This window comes from Callorhinchus milii, unplaced genomic scaffold (genome assembly GCF_018977255.1).
Source record: "Callorhinchus milii isolate IMCB2004 unplaced genomic scaffold, IMCB_Cmil_1.0 Scaffold1, whole genome shotgun sequence".
NCBI classification, from domain to species: Eukaryota; Metazoa; Chordata; class Chondrichthyes; order Chimaeriformes; family Callorhinchidae; genus Callorhinchus; species Callorhinchus milii.
Genome location: NW_024704742.1, coordinates 136,840,688 through 136,860,040, shown reverse-complemented (window position 1 = coordinate 136,860,040; position 19,353 = coordinate 136,840,688). Strand labels below are relative to the sequence as shown.

The window sequence follows — 19,353 nt, the reverse complement described above, 5'->3', positions numbered from 1 at the left end:
GACCGGAGCCAGAGGAACGGAGGGTACGGGCAGGTAGGGAGGGGGATAGTAGGTCGGAGAGGTAGGAGGGAGCAAGGCCGTGAATGGCCTTGTAGGTGAGGATGAGGATCTTGAAAACACATAGTCACTACACTGTGAAGTGCTTTGGGGCGTCTTCCTGACATGAAAGGCCCTATACCAAATACAAAGATTATTATTAATATTATTGAGGAGGTGGGGAAGCTCTGAGCCTGTCAGTAACCTTCCTTCATCGAGATTCTCGTTTGATTTCTCAGGTTTACCAACCGCTGCCTCACGAAGCTGAGATCGCACAAACCAAAAAGTTATTCCGGAGACGTCGGAATGACCGGAGGTAAGTTGGGGGATGCGGGATGTGGAGGGGCTTATGGTACTCTTTTGTGGGGAGATGTCCGAACTGTGCTCAACAAGCGGGTTTGACTATTCACCACACTGATTCCGAGTTTTTGGCCAAACTTTGCCGTCAGAATCTCAGGTGTTGGGGTGGAGCACAGGGGTCATGGTTAAAGTAGAAAACATCAATATATTTAAATGAAAACTCGATGCCTGCTTGAATAGCGAGATATGGGGGGAGACTGGGGAGGGGAATTGGGATGGGAGGTTCTTCAGTAAAAACATCAGTAAAATTTCAATGGACTGTTTGGGTTCTGATTATTCTGTGTATTTAGTTCACATTCGAGAAGAAGTTAGACAATTGTGTAGAGAAGAGCTTTCATGAAAAGAAATGGGGCAAAGAGCGGGGAATTGGGATTTGAGTAACAGAAGCAAAGTGTCGGAACTGGCACTTAATAGTGCCTCAGAATCTCGGAATGATTGTGAGCTGTCAAACGTCCAACACTTGTTCAGACACCTCCATCTCACTGAGACGCACACTAACAACTACATAACATCACACCGCCTCCATCTCTGCACTGATCCCATCATCATTCCCCTGTCCTCTCCTCTACCTTCTCCTGTGTTACACTAACCCACAGCAAAGTCCTTACATTCTGTGTGCTTCCAGCAGCTCTCCTGCCTCTGTGGAAGTTCTATTGACCTTCTGAAGCAGGTGGTTATGTTTGTCTCAGTTCCCATGGATTGGAGCGGAGTAAAATAAGATGGACTGCCAGCTCAACCAACACCAAAGCTTATTAGACGTTCGAGGATTGCAAGTGGCTTGATTCTGACATTCTATATTTCCTGTTTGACACAAGTACAGATAGTCAAAAATCATAACAGACTTAAATGGAAATTGTCAAACCATTTGAAGGCTAGGAATGTAAGTCTGGAGAAAGACAAGAATTGGGATTAGTGTAGTTGTGTCCATGGTGCTGGTAATGGAAGGAAAAAACTAGCCCCAGCACAGGATCTTGGGTTAAATGGACTCCCCCTGTGATGCCATTTCTATTGTTGTATCTGATCAAGCATTAGACATGTTGGGGCTCCTCAGTCTTGCTAGAAGATGTCCTACTGTGGTCCAGGTGTATAAAATCTTAAATGCCCCTGGAAATTAAACCTAGGACAGTACTTCTGGATGCACCAAGGCAGCACAACAAGAGTTGCAAAGGTTAACTTCAACACAGACCCCATAAAATATTTATTTACCTTGAAGGTAATTAACAACTGGAACAGATTACCAGCAAGGAACATAGCTTATTTCACAAAACAGATGGAGGCTGCGATGGGAAGATGGTAGGGTGGGGATTCTGGAAGGATGAGATCAAATGGATCGAAGGGCCTTCTTCATCCAAACCGATCTTGAGATCCTGTCGAAGATGGTAAATGGTGATGCAACTCTGTGAGCATCACATCATTACTAACCGTATTGGGGCAGGCTGCTCTGACACTAACCTAATACTGCCAAATAACAGTGCCTTCTGCTCTCATATTCTCTGGGTTGCTGCCATTACCTTTCACAAACCACACTCTATTTTGGTTCTGGGTGACCATCCCCTCACCCTAACTCTTGGCACTGCTGGGCATTCTCTTCATCAGCTTGGCACAGCTTGGCACACACAATTGGGGATATTAAGGCCTCAGGCGTCAGTGGAGTCATGTAGAAGTGATTGTTTTGAAGTTAATCAAAGGTGGCCGACATTTCCCAGTGCATCATAGGAGTCCTTTCCCTGCCCTGACTCATTGGCTTGTGAAGGCCCCAGCATCAGCCGGTGGCTTTGTATGAAGAAGGGGGAAGATATTGAGTGGGAAGGAGAAGGCGGGGGTTGGAGAAAGAAATCAAAATCCTCTCTCCTGACTCCTGTTACCCCAGTGGATCGAGGCATCTCCAGGCCTGAAATTACATCTAGTCGTAACCTTTCTGTCTTCAAATCTAAGATGGTGAAGAATTGAAATTATCCTAAACTGTGAAGCGAAGATCCTGCTTAAGGAGGAGAAAGATGACCGAAAGCACAGTCAAGGTCTTAAGATAGAAGATCATTCACTTTGTGGCTGTTAGTGGGATACTGCTGTGCGCAAACCGGCTGCCGCAATCACCTACAAAATGCACAGTCAATAGTCTTTATAGTAAATCCTGAACTAAACAGTGGGATCTCTCCACCATTTTGCACAGTCTTAAATTGTGCAGCAAAATCTCAGGTTGAGCAGCTGAGGGCGTGAGAGGTTTGTAGCCTCTGAAAGTTGAAGGTTGGATCCTCGATCTGTGTTGAGCCGCTCATTTTGGGCCCAAAATACACAGTCAATTCACTTTAGAGTATTTCCTATGAAGTGCTTTGAGAAGTCTCAATGACATGATAAGGTGTATATCAAATGCAAGTATTGTTATTATTATCAGTGGCATGCAGGCTGTAGGTAATGGAGTGGGAAGAGAGCTCTACATCCAGTCTGATACCTAAGCCCCAGTATGTCTGCAATAGTAGCACCAATGCGGCAAAGTGCTGTGATGTTTCCATGAAAGTGAAATAGTGAGGTGGAGAGCCTTTCGGTTGGGGGCACAGCCTGGCATAGCGCTGTTGGGTAGAGATGGACTGATGTGGAATGGAGAGTGGGAGGGGATAGCCGGGGAGCAGGGGTGTGGGTGTGGGGAGAAGGGATAGCCAGGGAGCATAAGAGGAAGTTGTTTGTGTGGATGTCTGTCAGAGACTATAGAAAGACTTCCTTCCGAGTTCCTTGTTTATGCGCCGTGGGGAAGGCCTGGGTAACAGTAACTTTACCGAGTCCGATCATGGGGATTGTACGGCTCTGTTGATTGACCAGATAGCTCATTGCCCACGAAGGGGCCCTGACATGGGAAACGATCTAAACTGAACAAAGCACCAGCATATTACATATACACGGACCCAACAGTACCTACAAAACTGCACACATACAGGAAACCTGGGATCACACAGGAAAATGTCATTGGAAATACCAGCGTTCTGACCATACACTTGGTGTTAGAGGAAATCCTGACCTAACCGTGGTAGGTTTTTTTTCAACATTCTGACAGCTAATGGGTCCCTTGTCAAAAGCCGGGGCTCAGGTTTCCCGAGTAAACAACGCCCGGTCTGTTGGTAAAACTCTGCAGCTCCCACTTTGGACAGCCTTGGCCGTCCCACTGGATGATGTCATGGGGTGCGCAGATAATGCAAAGGGTCTGTTTGAGATTTAATCCGTGGCACCATTCAGCGGCCAGCCCTAATGAATACTAAGGGGACCAGCGCGAGAGAGAGACTGTGGTCACGCCATCAGCGCTCTGAAAATTGGGACACTACGTGTCTGGGAATGGGGGAACCGGGGGGAGTAAATCATGTTAGCGGGAGGAGGAGCTGGAAGTTGTTTTGAGCCTCATTCAGTCACCCAGTGTTAGGTTTGGGAAGTGATTCCTGAAAGGCCAGCTCCAGTTTGTACAGGCAGCGTCTGTGATGTTTTATAAAATCCATCGACAAAGGAGCTTGCCGTATCACAATGAAGAACCTCAGTTGCTTCACTGTAATTACTGTTGGGTTTACTGTAGTGACTGTGTATTTTTCGTACACAAGTACAACAGCGTTTTGCTCACAACAAGGTCCCACTTGCGAATGTCAGGTATGGTTTTTGGAGGATTCTTGGCCATAAATCTCTCTTTTTCTCAAAAATATGTCTTTAGCTGGTTCGGGTGGTGGGGTGGGTGGGATTACCAGGGAGAGTGATTGGGGCCTGGATCTGGGAAACGTTTAATACCAAAAAGTTGCATTTATATCGCCCCCTTCATGCAGGGTCTCAGAGCGCTTAACAGTGGTGGAGCCTGACACCGGGGGAGAGGGAAGGTGTCCATAAGCACAGTCGAAGAGGAAGGTCTTCAGTCATGATCTAAAAGAGGATGGCAAGGCAGAGGGGACGGGGAGAAAGTTCTGAAGCTTCTGGGTGGAATGGCTGAAAGGGCAGACGCCGTTGGTGGAGCAGAGAAGTCGAGGGACAAGCAGGGGGACAGAGCTAGCCGAGCGGATATGGTGGGTGGGGGAGTGAGGAGAAAGGAGGTCAGAGAAGTGTGGGGGTGTGGCAGGAGATGTAGGTTTAAGAAGCATCCCAATGCTGTGATGGGAGGACAGGATTTGATTTAGCATTTTTAACGTCAGGACGATGGCTTAAAGCCCTGCACAAAATTTTAAAGTACAGTCATCTTGTGTATTTTGTAAGCAAACACAGCAGCCAGTTTGGTGCACAGTAGTGCCCCACAAACATCCATAATGTGAGAGTTGGTTATTTAATTACTGTGATTTCTTAGTGATTGCTTTGCAGTTAACTCACTCAACAACATTGTCAAGTCAATCCTCTATGATAATCTCAGTAGTCTGGTTCTTGAGCCAGATGATTCCGTCTGCCTGGCTCTTTAGCAGGAATCCTATTAACCCTGCAAGCTAATGCTCCTTAATGCTGCTTCTCCAGCTAGAGCAAGCTGGTCCTAGCTGGACAAGCAGCAGGACGCTTTCCAGACAGTTCTCTCAATGGCAAGCTGTGCAGTTTTAGCTGTCTAGACTTCAGCAGTGATCCCAGTGCATACTCCTGAGCCCTCAAGCCTTGGCTCTTGCAAACCTATGCTTAGTACTCACCAGAGTTAGGTAAGGAGGATGCGTCTCTCTAGGGAAAGAACACATTTCATTCTAGCCACAGGGAAATTCTCGTGGGTATGTGGCACACATAGGTGGAACGCTCAATCTGATTTGGATACTCTTGAGCACAGTGATAGGTTTCTGCATGCGTCATACCCCTGGCTGACCAGAATAAAACCTCCGTCTCCTCTTCTGTTCTACCATCTCAATTTGGTAGTAGAGCCAGTAGATGGATGTGATCTGAGACATTAAGGACCAGGGCAGACTGTATTGTTTTTAGTCAACCAGGTGTGTTGACACCCGGAAACCCATCACATTAATTAATTCTCCAAACCAAACTGAATTATCAAAGCATTCCACTACACATGGAAATCCCAGAGATAGATTGTTGGAATGGAATGCGCACTCTCTGCCTGGAGGGATGCATCCTGCTTACCTAATTCCGGAAAGTATTAGGCGCAGGTTGGCAAGCGACAAAGCTTGGGGATCCCAGAGTGTGTGTTGGGGTAAGTGCTGATCCAACCAGCCAAAACCACATAGCTTCCATTGATATTGCTGTCTGGCAAGCTTTTCCGCAGTTTATCCAACTAAGACCATCCTACCCGTTAGGGCTTCAGCTTGCAGCATTAACGGGAGCTGAGTGGGATGACTTCCTGCCCCCAGTGACTGATCTGCCCTTCCAGGTCCTGCCAATGAGCCAGGCTGGGCTCACGCGTGTCCGTCCTTTGAGGGCTCCTGAGGTGAACAGCAAAGAACTTATTACTGGACTGAAGCAGAAGGACCATTATTGGCTCCAGGACAAACCTTACAGGGATTTTGGAGCCAAACGTTCACCTCTTGGCTCCCGATGATTTTCCTACACGGGCAGCTAACCTTCCTGTGCAGTGACTTGCTGACAATTCAGTTGATGTGCCAACTTTACAACCAAGTGATCATTTACAAGAAAGTCCCAATGGCTCATGGTTTGGGATTGCAACAACGGAAAGGGATGTCTGGCAGACTAGTACAATGTCCCCCAACAACCTCGACCACCGTCAATAACTCTACATCGGGCTCTGAGATTTCAACAGCCATCAGGGTCTCAGTTACAAAAAGAGATTTGAGAATTTTTGGTTTGGGTCAGTCTGACACTTGTTAAGAGTATCCAAAGGTCTGACGGGATGTCATAAGCTGTTGGAACAGGCTCAATGTTCCTACATCTCTGCTCTCGGCTCAGATCCTCCTTTCCAGCAGCATAGGCTGTCAGCACTAACCTCTCGGCAGGCCTTGAGGTTTTGATCTCCATTGTTCATAATCGGGCCAGTCGTTGAGCTGGTGTTGGAGTGAAGCTTTACCTTTTGTAACACTGACTCAAAGGAGAGCCAGCAGACCTGATTCAGGAGAGGAGAGGCACACAGGAGAGAGGCCTTTTGATAGGGGATTAATGCGGTGATTAACATCAGAAAATCTTCACACATGTCTTTAGCTGGTTAGACTCCAGCAGTTACCCCAATACACAATCTGGAATCCCCAAGACTTGGCTCTTGCCTTCAGTTTATACATGACCTGACTGCCTCAACGATAGGTCCCCACTGTTCCCATAATGTAGCCTAACCAAGTGACCGTGGGCAATAGATGTCACTGTTCTGAGGGTGACATTTTAATACAATACAATTTACATCGATACAGCGCCTTTCACGTTGGCAGAATCTCCCAAGGTGCTTAATAATCCCTGTTTGGCACCCAAGCTGGGGGTGGGAGCTGAGGGTAAAGAGGTTAAATGATTCACTTGGAACCTAGGTTCTAAAGTTCTGGTTCCAGTTTTATGATTATTGAAACTCTTCATCCTATCTGTGTTGTCATGTGTTTTTGTTAATTGTAATTCCTTCCCCCTCCCTCCTCCTTCCTCCTCCCCTTCTCCCTCATGCTATTCCCCCTCCAGCACTTCACCCTGTCAAACTTGTAGATATGTTCACATCAACCAACAGAAGTTAACAGTCACCCTTCCAGCCTATGGGAGAAGGCCCAGTGACAGGTTAGTTGTAACATGGGGGCCAGGTTGGTATTGGCATCATGTCTCTAAGCAACAGCGTGGATTGGACGAATCCTCCCTGCATTGTATCTCTGTGGATGATACCTTTATTTCCGGCAGATGACACCGTTCCTCAGTGCTTTAACTTTACATTGGGGCATGATACACAAAAACAACTTGCATTTATATAGCGCCCCTCACGCGGGGAAGCGTCCCAGAGCGCTTGATAGTGGTGGAGGGGGGGATGACCTAGACACAGTCGAAGAGAAAGGTCTTCAGGTGTGACCGGAAGATGGGGAAGGAGGAGACGAAGCAGAGGGGTACAGGAAGAGTGTTCCAGTTTGGGGGCGTAGTGGCTGAAAGTGCGGCTGCCAATGGTGGAACAGAGGAAAACTGCAGTAGAGGTTTAGAGTTACAAAGGGCAATTTCAGGATTAAACACAAAGATGTTTTTCTTTACTCAGAGGGTAATTAACAAATTACCAGGATTGTTGAAGATAGGACAGTGAGACTCATTTAAAAAGCAGCTTGATGCTGTGATCGAGGGAAAGTAGGGCAGGTGCTCTGGAAGGATGAGATCAAATGGGCTGAAGAGTCTCCTTTATTCCAATCGATCTTAACATCTTGTGAGTAAAGAGCCTCGTAACACAAAAACAGTGCCTTGGGACATGAGGCTCAAACTTCCCAACCAGGGACACTGGGACGTCCTCCCGACGTGAAAGGCGCTATACCAATGTAATTTTGTTGTTGTTTGATCTTTTGGTGTTGTAACTCTGTTCTGAGTTATCAAATGTTTCCCACAGAACCAGGGAAAGAATCTCTGCCGAATACAGTCGCTCCACACTGGGGTTTCCAAAGCATAAGAGCAAAAATGTGGCAATTAATCAATAAATCATTCAATCAATCAATTGACCGTTGCTGTGATGAAAGGGTATCTGCCAAGGCTAGGAGCCACGATGCCAGTATCACACTGATGTGATGATCATATTCATTCCAGTTGCGAATCACGTGGGATTAAAGGTCATTGCAACCCCCATTTTGTTAAATCCCTTCCTGAGGTTGCTGTTGATTTGGGTCTCGCTAACTATCGGGCAATGGTGAGAGATGGTGACAGTATTTCTCTTTGGTGTAGGTTACTTGGGATTAAAGGGACATTGTCGGCCCAGGTGAAGCAATAGAGTAAAGATTGCTGGTAGCCCTCTCCTGTCTCCTCTCCCTTTCTGCTGGAAAGCTCCCACTTGCAATTTCCCTGTCAGGAGTTTGACATCTGAGCTGATGGGGGGAGAAGCAATGCCAATGGAAATTAGGTGCTTGTGAAACGGGATCAAAATACCTTCAATTACCTGAATTGATGAGTTAACAAACCATCTTTGTTTGGAGGGCGACAAACACATTATTTTTTCACACAGACAGTCAGAACACAATAAAATGTTCCAATGACCCTCTTAAGTTAGCATTTTTATAAAAAGGCTTGCTCCTTACACAAAGCAAAACGAACAAGCTAGTGAAATACGATGCTGAAACAATAATTGCTGAATCCAATCGGTTGCTAATTCTGCCTCTCGCCACCTGAGATGGTTTGCATTAATGTTTTCCAGCTCCCAGTGGTGCTTCTGGGTCTATTTTGGAGCCACATTATTTAATTTTGAGGATGAGGTTTTGTGTTTTGAGAACCATTAAGATGAAGTGTGAATCACAGTGAACATTAAATTCTTAGTCTAGTTCCTATAGGGTTTAGGTAACCACAGCAATAAACTGCCTCAAACACGTACTAGCTTAGCAACGATAACATTCACACCCACAAGCCCACTCAGCCCATCGTGCCTGCACCATTAAAAACATTGTTTTAACAATCGTTGCAATTGATTGTGCCTTGGAACGACCTCCCAACTTGAAAGGAGCTTTACAAATGTAATTTGTTGATACCGTACCTTTCACATCGAGAGGACATCACAAAGCGCGTCACAGGATAATAATAATAATAATAATCCTTGCATTTGATATAGCGCTTTTCACGTCAGGAGGACGTCCCAAAGCGCTTCACAGAACACACTGTAAAGTGAATTGACTGTATATTTGTGGGCGAACGCGGCAGCCAATTGCGCACAGCAATGTCCCACAAACAGTCATAGATTGAAAATGACCAATTTAATTATTGTTTTTAGTTTTGGAGGGATTATTATTAGGCGTGTGGAGTAAGGAAACTTGCCCAAGGTTTCGCCCTGCCTGGAATTGAACTCAGGTCTCTCACTTGCAAAGCGAGTGCTCTAACCACTGAGCTACAGGACTCCACGATTTAGTGTAAAGTGATGTGACGCTATTTTGTCACAAACAATGCTATGCTCCTCTATTCCTTATTTTAATTTTTATGTGCAGTTGCGTAGACTGAGAGTTCAAAGTCGTTGGCTTGAACACATAGCCCTCCGACTGAGAGGCAAGATACTACCAGCTGAGCCAGGTTGACATCACCATTAAGAACCATTAAGATGAAGTGTGTAAGATCGATTTGTTATTTCCACTTCCTGGTTCTTTTCCTCCTACTCTTTTATATTCTTCCTTTTTAAATATTTTAGTTCCCTTTTTGAAGTGATTTTTGGTCATCCAGAGATATTCTGTATTTAATAACCCAATGTGTGTGTGAAAACAAATCTCATAACTTCTTTATTAGTTTTTGTTGGGTGAATGTTTTTTTGAGCAGCCGGATATTTTACATGCAGAAACCCATCACTATCCTAGTCTATGCCAGTGTTTATACCCCACATGAACCCCCACTCCTCCTATTCACCTCACCTATACTCCATTCTCTTCTCCCTCATGTGTACATCAAGTGAACTCTAGTTTTGGGCATTGAAAATTAATGTCCTCCAGCTAATAATTGCCATCCACTGAACATACTATTTAGATGTTCCTTTCAACATTGTGAGGACATTTCAAAGCACTTTATATAGCTGAGGTATGTTTTGGCCACAAAACGGTGGGAGCCTGGCACAAAGGGCTGAATGGCCTTGTGTTAATAATGTCTACGTTTCCGAGTCTTGAGTGCTTGATACCTCACATGGTTATTTTCTACAAGAGAAACCACTGTCTCCTTTCGATTAGTGCCATTTTTATTTATATGTATTCTTTAACATCCACCTGGATAGACACAGACGGGACCTCGGTTTCATCTGAAGGATAGCGCCTCCAATAATTAAATGCTCTTCTCCCCCTCTCCCCAGCACTGCTCTGGATTGTCAGCCTAACAGTGACCCCATGAACTTTGTAAAATGTTTTGAGACGTTATCTTACCTGACACACACTGTGCACTGTAGTCTTTGCTAATGGACCCACTTCCACTGCTTTTGTGGAGGCCGGGTCCATTAGCAAAAACTACAGCCCACTTGCTCCAATTGTCCACAACTAAACACTTCCATTCTTTAGTCCTTCTTGAGCCTTGTTAATGAGAGTCCTGCAGAACACCCTAGAGCTCTGCTCTTGTGGACTAAGTTAAACAATCTGCTTACATTGACATCATCTCTGCCTTTTTCCGCATTCGACTTCGAGGAATGTTGGTGAGTTCATTTCGAGCTTCACAGAAAGAGACAGGAAACGTGACGTTCAGAGTTTGGCCAAGTCGCCGTCCTTGGTTGTAGGGAACACACACAAGTGAATGGCAGCAGATTTTCCACATCGCCCCACAGACTTCATGGCGAGACTTGGAAAACAAGGGGCGAGTCATCTTAAACTGAGAGACGTACCAGTCAAAAGCAAATCCAGAAAAGAGTTCATCATCAAACGGGTTGGACGAATGAACACCATAGATTGAGGTGTTCAAGAGGGAGATGTATCTTTGATAGCTAGCTGGGAAGTGAGATGATTGAGAGGGGATCTGATAGATGTGTTCAAGATTATGAAAGAATTTGATAAGATAGATGTAGATAGGCTATGTTCATTGGTGGGTCCAAAACTTAAGGGTATAAATATTAGCTAGCCATATTTTCACCCTATATTTAGAGTATAAATATGACAACCAATTTACTTCTTCACACAGAGGGTGATGAGAATGTGAAACTCACTTCCAAAAGTGTTGGTTAGAGCAAAAAGCATCAATAAAATCTTGATGCAACCGTGAGGGAGTAGGGAATGGAGGACTGTGGGTGAGCAGAATAGGCGAGATGGGGGTTCACATGGGGTATAAACACTGGCATAAACTAGTTGGGCTAAATGGGCTATTTTTGTTATAATTTATAGATCTTGAGGGATTTGGAGAAAAGGCATAGAAATGGGATTAGAATGATCAAGACTCCCACAAAGATTGGATTGATGGGCCAACTCCTGCTCCTAAAGATTTCAATTTACCAACTGATTAACGAGCACTTTTGCCTAATTTCAGCTCTTAACATCTGAATAAACAGGACATGTGAAAGAGGTAATTTGGCTGATGTCCTGAGGGTAGGAGTGGCAATATGTTTACACACTGCAGTGGAGGGGAGAAAATATGTCTATGTATAAACCTTGTGTACAGAGAGAATCGTAGAGGATTAACCATCTAAAAGCACCAAGAGAGCGCTTGACAGTGGCAGAGCACGAGACCAGGAGGAGGTGATCTTAAGCACAGTCGAAGAGGAAGGTCTTCAGGTGCTACCTGAAGATGGAGAAGGAGGGGGCAAGGCAGAGGGATAGAAGGAGGGTGTTCCAGAGTTTGGTGGATAGTAGCTGGAGTTATTGGTGCCAGTCGAGCGGAGGCAACGGATTGTGGATTGGGGAGTAAGCAGGTCGGAGAGGTAGGGAGGTAGGAAGGCATTTGAAACGCCCTTCACATAGTATAACATCTCAAAGCGCCTCACAGTGATGGGACCGGACACTGAGCAAGGAAAGGGGGAAGGTGACCATAGGGGCACTCAAAGAGGTATGTTTTGAGGCGGAACTTGAAGTCAGGTTACAGCGGTTTGAGCATTTGCACATGGTTTACACATGGCATCTAATACACCTGGTTTACACATAATAATAACAATAATCCTTGCATTTGATATAGCGCTTTTCACGTCGGGAGGACGTCCCAAAGTGCTTCACAGAGCACACTAAAGTGAATTGACTGTATATTTGTGGGCGAATGTGGCAGCCAATTGCGCACAGCAATGTCCCACAAACAGTCGTAGATTAAAAATGACCAATTTTTATTATTGTTTTTGGTTTTGGAGGGATTATTATTAGGTGTGTGGAGTAAGGAAACTTGCCCAAGGTTTCGCCCTCTGCCTGGAATTGAACTCAGGTCTCTCACTTGCAAAGCGAGTGCTCTAACCACTGAGCTACAGGACTCCACATGGAGCAAACCTGTTGTTAAGCAGATGAATCCTGGCACAGACGAGATGAGTGGAGTGGCCTCCCTCTGTGCTGGATGGTGTGTGTCTATGTAACAAGAGCTTATTCTGATTGACAGGAGACAGCAAAGAAATCAAGGTGGAAACAAAGCCCTACAACAGCAACAACAACAACAGCAGACAGAGCACCAGCCGAACTACCCCAAGCAGAGCCGGGAGCACAGACAGCACCAACCACCCGCCTCACACCCCTCAGGCAAGCAGGGTCCACCCAACCATGGCTACAGTCAGCAACGCCGATGGCAACACAGCCAGAGGCATCCTGCCAACGACAAGGACTCCAGCCGCAACGTCAAAGACAGTAAAGACGTCCCAGGCGAGGAGAGCTGGCACAGTCTAGGGCAGACTGCAGGGGACCCCCAGAAACCCACCGAGACCCCTGGCAGTCCCACTCCGGCCTCCCAGAACTCTGACATCAAATCAGAGGAGAGCGTCTCTGACCAGCACGCGGACAGGCCGAAAGTTAGTCTGTTGGAGTCTTCCAAAGATAGACTGAAGAGGAGGCTCAAGGAGAAGGTACAACAACAACAAGTTGCCCCTGTATAGCGCCCTCCATGCAGGACAGCGTCTCAGAGTGCTTAACAGTGGCGGAGCCTGACTCTGAGCCGGGGTGGGGAGGTGGTCGTAAGCATGGTCGAAGAGGAAGGTTTTCAGGTGGGATTTGAAAGAGGGGAGAGAGGGGGCAAGGCGGAGGGATTGAGGGAGATTGTTCCAGAGTTTCGGGGTGTAGTGGCTGAAAGCACAACCTTCGATAGTGGGGCGGAGGGTGCGAGAGACGAGCAGGAGGCCGGTGCCAGTCGAGGAGAGGCGCCAGGTGTTGGATTGGGAGTGAGGAGGTCGGAGAGGTAGGGAGGTGCCAGGGAGTGAATGGATTTGAACTCGAATGTGAGGATTTTGAAGTACAGTACAGAGGCCAATGTTCATACTGGTTGGGTTTGGCCCATTGTAGACATAGAAATAGATAGCAGATTATCACATGAAATACAATGTGCAGAACTAACAAGGACTTAATTTACCACGAATAAAGACAGAAGTTGCTAGGAACACGAGGCAGGTCAGGCAGCATCTATGGAGAGAGGAAAATAACTTAACATTTCAGGTCAGTGACCTTTCGACGGAACTGGGAGATGTTGGAAGGGAGCAGATTATAAAGACAAGCAGAGAAGGGGGCGGGGAAAGAAAGACAAAGGAAAAATTTAGGTGGAGGACAGAGATGATAAGATACAAATTTATCAATCGCTTTGTCATTCTCTGTTTTTCTTCCTTCTTTCTCTGTCTTTGTCTCTCTCTCTGTAACTCTCTTTCTTGTGTCTCACCATGGTGCCGACTGTACTTCTCCCCCCCAATCGGCGACTCTCTCTATGACCGTTCTCTTCCCCCCACCCCTCTGTTTCCTTCACTGTGTCTGTGACATGGTGGTTATTCCAGAGTGTGATACTTACTGCATATAAGTTTTAATTCTTTCCACAGACTCCCTTTCCTGAGCCATTATGCTTTCACCTCTTATAATAATAATAATCCTTGCATTTGATATAGCGCTTTTCACGTCGGGAGGATGTCCCAAAGCGCTTCACAGAACACACTGTAAAGTGAATTGACTGTATATTTGTGGGCGAACGCGGCAGCCAATTGCATACAGCAATGTCCCACAAACAGCCGTAGATTGAAAATGACCAATTATTATTGTTTTGTTTTGAAGGGATTATTATTAGGCTCTGTGTGGAGTAAGGAAACTTGCCCAAGGTTTCGCCCTCTGCCTGGAATTGAACTCAGGTCTCTCGCTTGCAAAGCGAGTGCTCTAACCACTGAGCTACAGGACTTTTGGTGAGAAGATTGTCAGTTCAAGCCCCTGCCCACTTGCTCCCCTTTTCCCGCTCATAGATTAGGTTGACATTCCAGTGCAGTACCGGGGGGAGAAAACACTGGAGTGTTGGAATATTGTTCTTTGCAGAAATTGTTAAACTGAGCTCCGTTTGTCAGTCAGACAAATGGCAGGCAGGACAGGCAGACAGGACCTCGGTTTAACGTCTTATCATAATAATAATCCTTGCATTTCATTTAGCACCTTATCACGTCTTCGATACGTCTCAAAGTGCTTCACAGAATATGCTGTAAAGTGAATTGACTGTATATTTTGTTGGCAAAACGCGGCAGCGAATTGCTCACAGCTGTGTCCCTCAAACGGTCGTGGATTGAGTGATCATACAATTATTTTTGTTTATTCATTTTGAAGGAATTATCCCTAGAAAATTGATCCGCTAATTGATTAATACCCTGGTTCGTACTTACTGCTAGGTGAAACAGAGGTGTGTGGAGTAAGGAAACTTGGCCAACATTTCTCCCTGCGGAAATTGAATCCAGGTCTCTCGCTTGCGATGCGAGTGCTCTAACCACTTGCACCTAAAAATGCAAAGCTCCCCTCCAGCACTGCATTGAAGTGTCAGCCCAGCCTTGTGAGTTCAGATTCCTGATTTGAACCCACAATCTTCTGCCTGGGAGGCCAGAGTGCTACCGACTGACACCTCAGTTGGGGAAATGGTATGTAAGCGCCTTTTCTTGGATGCCGCAGGATGAAGTCTCCTTCGACACCCCAAACCCTCAGAAAACCAAAATGGACAAACTAATCGAGATCCTCAACAGCATGAGGAACAACAGCCGGGATGTGGACTCCAATCTGACCACTTTCATGGAGGAAGCACAGAACTCCACCAACTCCGAGGGGATGCTGAGCGAGATCGTCCAGACCATCTACCACAAAGCCGTGACGGACAGGAGCTTCGCTTCTACAGCAGCCAAGCTCTGTGACAAGATGTCTCTCTTCATGGTGGAGGGGACCAAGTTCCGCAGCTTACTGCTCAACATCCTACAGGTAAGCCCTCCCCCCATGCTCTCCACAGGCCTGACCTTTCCTGCTGTAGCTCAATGAAATAAATTCACATTATCTATTAAAGTCCAGGAGGGAGGCAAGGAGGGTGTGATTAAGGGTTTCAGTTGCATTTAGTAAGAGATGGGGATGGAGGAGGGCAATGTGACGGAGGTAAAACAAAAAAAAGCAGTCTTGGTCATCGAGACCGAATGATAGGGAGGAAGGATTGCTAAGAATTGAAGCAGCGCCAAGGTTTGGTGAATTTGAGAGAAACTAGGGAGGTTGAGGAGCTCTGATTCTCTGCCCTGAGTCAGAAAGTTGTGGGTTCCCAACATATGAAATTTGAGATCACATGGTCCAGGCTGACACTCCAGTAGCGTGTGAGGAAGCACTTCTTGTTGAAGGTGTCGACCTTTCATGGGAGTGAGGTAATTGGTTGAATGAGTCAGTTAACTGAGCTCCCGCCTGCCTGTTTAGGTGGATGTTGGTGGCACTATTAAAACAGAGAAGGGAGTTTACAGCAATTAATTGTGAAGTGTGCTTTGAGGTATTTTGATGTAATGAAGTTCTATTTTTATTTCCATCTGATTGTGTTATAAAGTGAGAAAAACCCTCTGTGTGGTTGTCTCTCTCTGTGCCACTCTCTACATATGCCTCTCTCTCTGTCTATAATAATAATAATCCTTGCATTTGATGTAGCACCTTATCACATCTTCAAGACATCTCAAAGCACTTTACAAAATGTACTGTATAGTGAGTGGACTATACTCTGTAAAACACAGCAGCCAATTGTCTCTCTATATCTCTCTCTCATTGCCACACTCTCTACATGTGCGACCCCCCCTTTCTCTCTCACTCTACTACTCATAAGAATTTAAGAAATAGACAAAAAAAACAAGGTCTATCTAGTTCACCTTCCTGGCAGTTGCACATGTTCAAACTTATGTACTATATCAAATATATACCTATGGTACTATGGTGGGCTCTCACGATTCTCCCCTTTATGTAGGCCTCTGACACAACCAGTTTCAACTGGTCAACAATTAATTAATTAATTGAGTGAGTGATTAATTAGCTGATCTTATACCTGGCCTGTGACTAACTGACGATTTGGTGTGATTACCTGTTTTGCTTGAAAACTTCTCTCTTGCTCAAGAAACAATGCTCGCTCTTTTGCTATCTAGTTCTCTGTTGCTCAAGAATTCCCACTCTCACCAAATTCCTTAAGAGAAATCTCACCCTCTTCCACCTCACTCAGTTCTCTCTACGTGTGCCTCTCTCTCTCTCTCGGTTTAGAAAGATTTCACAATGCGTGAGAAGCTGCAGCAGACTGATGTGGAACGTTGGCTCGGGTTCATCACCTTCCTCTGTGAGGTCTTCGGGATCATGAGGAGCAACGCAGGCGAGCCCTTCCGTGTCCTAGTCTGTCCCATCTACACCTGCCTGCGGGAGGTACATACCCTTCACTCTCTCTCTCACATATATCAGCCCGATGAGACATGGGACAAACCTGTCTCCCCGCTATGTTATTAATAACAACAACCAAAATCCTTGCATTTGATATGACATCTTATCATGTCATTATGTCAAACAGCCATGGATTGAGTAACCAAATTATTATTATTATTATTTTTTGGAGGGATTATTACCCCTGGAAACTGATCCGCTAATCGACCGATGATTCTTACTTACTGCTAGGTAAACAAAGGTGTGTGGAGTAAGGAAACTTGCCTAATGTTTCACACTGCCAAGAAATCGAACCAGGGTCCTCTCGCTTGCTCCCTTGCCTCACCTCTGCCGTCTTATCCTATTACTCCTACTTCCTGAGAGGGACCTATATGGGTCACATCTACTTGTACTGAGATACAGATTCTTAAAAGAGTCCCAACGTCCTCCTCTCTGCCGCCTTTCCTGGTAACATTCCAGCTGTAGATTTTACTCTGTGATTCCTTGACACACCCTGAACTAATGCCCTGTATCCCAGTGCCTCAGTGAGTCTGAACACTAACCTTGTGAAAGCAGGGGAGCAAACTGAGCGCTATGTTGAATGGTTCTTCCCTCTGTCTTGCTCTCCCTCAGCTGCTGCAGTCACAGGACGTGAAGGAAGACTCTGTTCTTTGCTGCTCAATGGAGGTAGGTTTGTACCTCTACATTTCCCTGACAATAATAATAATAATAATTCTTGCATTTGATATAGCGCTTTTCACGTCTTCTCGACGTCTCAAAGCGCTTCACAGAATATGCTGTAAAGTGAATTGACTGTATATTTGTGGGCGAAACGCGGCAGCCAATTGCGCACAGCAGTGTCCCACAAACAGTCGTGGATTGAAGTGACCAATTTATCATTGTTTTGTTTTGGGGGGGATTATTATTAGGTGTCTGGAGTAAGGAAACTTGCCCAAGGTTTCGCCCTCTGCCTGGAATTGAACCCAGGTGTCTCGCTTACAAGGCGAGTCTTCTAACCACTGATCTACAGGACTCCACAATAATTAACATTTATATAGGTAGAACCTCAAGACAGAGTTGGGGGTGGGGAGACTGAGAGATCAAGGGAAGAATTTCCAGAGGTTAAGCTCAGCATGGGCAAAGTGGGGGGGACCCCATCAAGCTGCACCACGACATACTCCAGCATATTCCTGGAAGACCCATACATCCTGGCAAGTGCCATACTTTGAGACTCTACCCTGAATTGTTGTTGTCCGCTGATGGGGAGGAGTTGCATTAGTGAAGGAGCGGTGAATCAGACAAGACACTAAACCAAGGTCTATCTGTGACTGTTCAGGTGGGCATTAAAGATTTCGTGGTAATACTGGACCAGCGCCTTGTTGGAGTAACTGGGCTGTGGAACCATTGTAGTGATTGCCGTTGTGCTGCCTGTTCTAGCTGCAGAGCACGGGGAAGCTGCTGGAGGAGCAGCTGCCAGAGATGATGACTGAGCTGTTGGCTGCCGCGAGGGACAAGATGCTGGGCCCCTCGGAGTCCCCACTCAGCCGCTCCCTCCTCCTTGAGGTCATTGAGCTGCACGCCAACGGCTGGAACCCTCTGACCCCAACCATCATGCAGTACTACAACAAGACCATCCAGAAACTGACCGCCTGAGACACCGACCGGCTGGAGAGAGAGAGAGAGAGAGATACGAGAGGGATGAGAGAGCGAAAGAACAAGAGAGACAGGAGAAACAGGAGAGGACAAACATTTGTATGAAGGTGGCAGTTTGAGAAAAAAGGAATGAAAGGGAGAAAGAGGGGAATGAATTGAAGGAGGAGAGGGATCAATCCCAGCATGCTGAGAAATGTTTTGGGGGTATCCTTACTGTCACTCAAGTGCCACAGTTCCCCCCCCACCCCATTCCCCTGCGCTGCCTCTGTGTGTGTGTGTGTTTTTTTGATTGTCGCTAAATCACTGACAACACATCAAACCATGGTTTCTGTAGGACTCCGGTTATTTCTGGCCGCATTGTGCATGTTAGCGTGCGTGTGTGTGCGTCTCTCTCTGTCTGTGTCAGTGTGTGTGTGTGCAAATACCACATGTATGCACGCTCACATGTACTTGGTTGTGTGTGTGAGTTTATCTGGGTGTGCGCTCACCGGCAACTGGATGTGTATTGCCGTGTGCAGCCAACCAGGTGTGGGTGAGTGTGTGTGTGTGCACTTATGTGTGGACCTGTGTGCAACAGACACAAGTTGAGCAATCCGCTAACTCATGCTCACCTGCCTTGGTCTTCCCGTTCCTCAGTGTATGTTTATTTTGTATATTTTTCCCCTCGTCTCCAAATTCTAGAGAGATTTTTTGGATTATATATACATAATATATATCTATATACACACGGTATATAGACAGAAAATCTTTTTGTGTTCAATCTAGAAATTCACCATTTTTTTTTCTTAAAGAAAAGTTTATTTTGCACTGTCTCGAAGGCAGCGTCTTCCAGGGCATTCTGGAGCTTCGGAAGTTTGTGTGGTTCGGTTTCCCTGGGAGAAAAGGAGGGAGGGAGAGAGAGAGAGACGGAGGGAGAAGGCGAGAGAGAGAGGGAGGGAACTAAGGTCCCAGCAGCTGTAGCCTTGACAATGTGTCAGGCACTTAACATTTGTGA

General features: G+C 46.0%; 1 protein-coding gene across 3 annotated transcripts in view; it reads left to right on the top strand.

The window, feature by feature from the left end:
* The window catches only part of ctif (CBP80/20-dependent translation initiation factor), a 68,412-nt gene extending 49,724 nt beyond the window's left edge, over positions 1-18,688 (top strand). For all 3 annotated transcript variants that reach the window (XM_042336049.1, XM_042336039.1, XM_042336042.1), the window contains 6 exons: positions 276-352; positions 12,454-12,910; positions 14,964-15,263; positions 16,557-16,712; positions 17,340-17,393; positions 18,144-18,688. In XM_042336049.1, coding sequence (XP_042191983.1) covers positions 276-352; positions 12,454-12,910; positions 14,964-15,263; positions 16,557-16,712; positions 17,340-17,393; positions 18,144-18,359 — 1,260 coding nt within the window. In that variant the 3' untranslated portion in view covers positions 18,360-18,688. The remainder of the gene's footprint in view (positions 1-275; positions 353-12,453; positions 12,911-14,963; positions 15,264-16,556; positions 16,713-17,339; positions 17,394-18,143) is intronic.
* Positions 18,689-19,353: the final 665 nt, after the last annotated feature.